General features: G+C 33.7%; 1 protein-coding gene across 1 annotated transcript in view; it reads left to right on the forward strand.

Annotated features, from left to right (window-relative positions):
• The window catches only part of LOC117120586 (N-acylneuraminate cytidylyltransferase-like), an 18,633-nt gene extending 15,753 nt beyond the window's left edge, over nt 1-2,880 (forward strand). The window contains exon 8 of the mRNA XM_033265616.1: nt 133-2,880. Coding sequence (XP_033121507.1) covers nt 133-323 — 191 coding nt within the window. The 3' untranslated portion in view covers nt 324-2,880. The remainder of the gene's footprint in view (nt 1-132) is intronic.
• Nucleotides 2,881-4,333: the final 1,453 nt, after the last annotated feature.

Raw genomic sequence — 4,333 nt, forward strand, 5'->3', positions numbered from 1 at the left:
CGGCTTAGGAAACAATTAAAACGAATAATAACATTGGAGGCAGTTTCTATGGGATGTGGACTGCAATTTCTTTTTTTTTTTTACACATGAAATATAATTAATCCTTTCATTTTTTTTAATTTTTTTTTTCAGGAAGTGATATGCCAGACCTAGAGTGTGTCAAATTGTACGGAATAGGGGGTTCCCCAAAAGATGCTCAACATGACGTCGTAACTTGCTCCGGCTTTGTATCAAAGCTGGATGGCGGCCGAGGAGCGGCAAGAGATTTTTGTAACCATGTGCTAATGGTAATGCAAAAGGCTAAGTCTGTTAATTCCCTGTAAAACTAAGATGATTTTGAAAAAACTTTTTAAGATTTTCCCTGATCACCTTTCAACAGCTTGAATTAATGTTTTTAAATATTTGACATATTTTGTTTTTAATATATTTAATTTTATCAATATTTCTACAGCTCAGTTAAAAGTTTATTATTTTCGGTATAAATTTAATTGTAATAAAATAGTTTTCAAATTTTAACATTGTTTTTTGGGGTTAATCAACTTTACAATTATTGCAGAAACTCAGTGATTATAAATGTTACGAAATATTACGGTATTTTATGTATACTGAGCCCACAGTATTTTGATGCTTGGCTACCATTGCGATGATCTTAGGTTTTAGTGCAGTGAATGCGAAGGCCTTTCCTCTTTACTAGGATGAACTTTACTCTATAAGACTCATAATAAGAGACTTAGTGTAAAGAGCAATGGTTCTCAAACGATGGGTCGTTTATAATACCGCTATTGCCTCGATATAAAATATGGTCACTCTTCAGGATTTCGTTTAAATTTTGTTTCATCATATTTGTCATAGCAAAAAGATCTCATTTTAAGTATCATTTAAACATTTTTCTTTCAGTTTTGGTTACCAGTTAATGACCTGTTTTAGTATCTATTTCTTTAGTGTCCGGGAAATTTCATGTATATTTAATTTTTATTTCTAAAATTTAGTAGTATATTCCAATGCTGACATTTTTAGTACAAGCTTTGATGTTGGTAGAAATTTGTCTTTTGTTTTATCAAATTTATTTTCAATAACACATTTGTATTGTTTCTATTTTAAGAAACAACTCAATAGTTCTTTACTTGTATTTTGTATCTATATTTATTTCTCTTTTGATTTCTGCCTCATAATATGTTGGCACTCTTACACATTTACTGATATTGAAAAGATGAATTTCTTCTCGATGTTAAACCTAATAACAATAGATTGTTTGGTTTGAGGAGTATCTTGATTATTACACGTATGGACAGCCTTAAACTACTAAATTAGACATTGTAACATTTATCTGATTACTTCTAAGTGAGGTACTTATATGACTGTATCTTGTCGTAAACAGTGTCATCTTTTATTTTGTTATAGTAAATATAACATACGAGATTTTACCGGCAGATTCAATAATCATTCCTTATTAGTCAAGGATATTTTATGTCTAAGCAGTGGCGGTGCCTGTGGAAGTTCAGGGGAGCACAGGACCGGCCCCACTCTCAGGAAAACCTGAAACCCCTATCAGGGAAGAACTCTATCATTTTGTCAGGGAGCTCTGCTTTGAACAAAGCATTCTTACAGTTAGAGTGCCATTTCCAGGCATGTAGAGGTTTTAAAATTTGCTCCTTCAATTGTTGGGCTAGAGATGGGTGTGGACTTCTGTTGGGGATCACTTTTCAGGAACCTTTGATCCCTGTCGTCGCAACCTTTAACCCCTCATCTGAAGCACTGTCCAGACTATCAAATTTTATTTGACAAAAACATGACATTCCTAAATATGGTCATGAAGACTGACCATATATAGGCACATCATGCCTATATATGGGAATACAGCCCAATCGCTGACACTGTGTCTAAATTAATTATAATACAACATGCACAACAGCTCATTCAAGTTTTTGCTTGCATTTTAACTCAGAAACTAATAAAGTTTGATGAACTTGTAAACAGGGTTAAATTTTGTAAGCATGATGGCTTGTTCTATAGTAAACTAAAATGAATTTTAATCCACAAAAGTATGTAATAATAATAATAATAATAATAATTCTTATATAGCACATAATATAATAAAATATAACCATGAAATATTCTAATGCTACATGGAAATCAAAAAAAGAAAATGGCAAGAAAGCAGTATAATCACTTTCACTGCTCTGTTCTCCAACACTTTGAAGCTTAATATTAAAGGCTCGCTGGAACAGTACTCATAGGAGCTCTGGTGAAAATGACGTCTAGCTAGCCTATCCTACAATATTAATACAAAAATCCAGTGAGAGCAAGATTGCCAGAAAACAATACAAGAGGAGAAAAATATGACTTGAAAATGTGTTTTTTAAGGGACTTCTTAAACATTTCAACTGACGTTGAATTTTTTATATCCTCCATGAAACATCTTAATAGGAGTGATTCTGTATAAAAGCTGATTCAACTGTAATAGGCATCTTTGTTGTAGAAGGTGCATTTCAAATATGTACATAATCACATATTTTCTTTGGTCACACATTAGTCACTTTTTATGCATTAACATTTTTTAATACCGAATCCCCATGATGGAATTTGATGTTTTAACATTTATGTGCTCATGCACTGTTTTGACGTAAATTAAATGACGTAATTAAGGAACATGGATTATCAGTCAGGTACTCAAAAGCTAGGGTGGGTTTATACCAGAAGGTAGACCTTTACTCAATGTCCCTACAATAATAATGGTTTGACCCAGCAATACGTTTTCCCAAATATGGAGAAATTATGACATTTGCAATTAGTTTTACTGATGAAACGTATTGTAAATAGAATGTCTTTTTAACTAAGGTCATATAGTATTATTGTAATAAATTTTACAATTATATCGAAGTATTGTTGCTTCTTGTTATTGTTGTACTGTATAATATTAATCATTTTAACCAACATTGTTGTGAAATAATGCAGGTATAAATAATGTATTAATCAGTGAACATGTATTTATAAAGCAACGGTATCAGAATACATTACCATTTCTCTAAAGCGTGGCACTTACACTGGGCACTCATTACGAATCCAACTCCACCCCTTTACCTTGAGCACTAGGTGACATCTGTTGATTTTGGTGAGAGTGGATGGTCAATAAAAAATGATTTGTTGCGCATGTGTTGTGGCGAGTGAGGGCCCTACTTAAGTGTACATACGAGATTACTCAGATTAATTGCATGAAATATATATATATGAAAACGGCTTTATAATCTCATCCATCTGCGCACATTATGATCTGTGGTGATTTTAATGTTCACCGCAGACAATGGCTCATTCTTTCTACAACTACTGAGTTGCCTGGTATTCTGTCATTTGACTTTGCTCAATCCTACGATCTAGAGCAGATCGTCAAATGACCAACTTGTTGTCATCCATACCACACTTGTTCACTGGTCCAGAAATACCGTACTGACTTCTGTTAAAGATAAAGCAGTATCCTTGCTAAAAGTTTTGCTGCTAATTCGACCTTGCAGGACGATGATCGTCTACTTCCACCATTTCATCAGATGGTTGAAAACAACAAACTTCCAACAGTTTATGCCCTTGCACTTGTTATGGAATGAATTCATCGGGTTTTGGACAATGGTGTACAATATACAGTACAATTATTGCTTCTTGCACGATGTTTAAATCTGCCACATAATTGTTATATAATGCTAAACCATATGATCCTATGAGGGAACAGTAAACGACTTGACGCGAGGTATAGTATGCCTATAACCTTATGAATTCACCTGAAGTGTGTGTGTGTGTGTGTGTATATATACTGTCTCTTATACACATCTAGATGTGTATAAGAGACAGGCTTTGAACAAAGCATTCTTACAGTTAGAGTGCCATTTCCAGGCATGTAGAGGTTTTAAAATTTGCTCCTTCAATTGTTGGGCTAGAGATGGGTGTGGACTTCTGTTGGGGATCACTTTTCAGGAACCTTTGATCCCTGTCGTCGCAACCTTTAACCCCTCATCTGAAGCACTGTCCAGACTATCAAATATATGCCTAGGCCTATATATGAAAGCTGCATCTGGCAGTGTGACAGGATAAAATACAAAAAAATAAAATGCTTGTGATCTACATCAGTAGAAATTTATACATCGTCTTATGTGCGACATACAAATACAGTATTAGATTTTGTAATAAACTTACTACTGTATAATAAGCTACGGTACTAAATATTAGGAATAAACGAAATTTAAATACTGTACTGGGAAATAGGATTTTGATGAACATTTCAAAGGCCATAAAAAAGATTATCCCAACATTTGGCTCCGTTTTTAGCTAGTTAGGCGAGACTTTT

The sequence above is a fragment of the Anneissia japonica genome, unplaced genomic scaffold (genome assembly GCF_011630105.1).
Source record: "Anneissia japonica isolate Jap-2015-1 unplaced genomic scaffold, ASM1163010v1 scaffold3474_len973312_cov172, whole genome shotgun sequence".
Classification (NCBI taxonomy): domain Eukaryota; kingdom Metazoa; phylum Echinodermata; class Crinoidea; order Comatulida; family Comatulidae; genus Anneissia; species Anneissia japonica.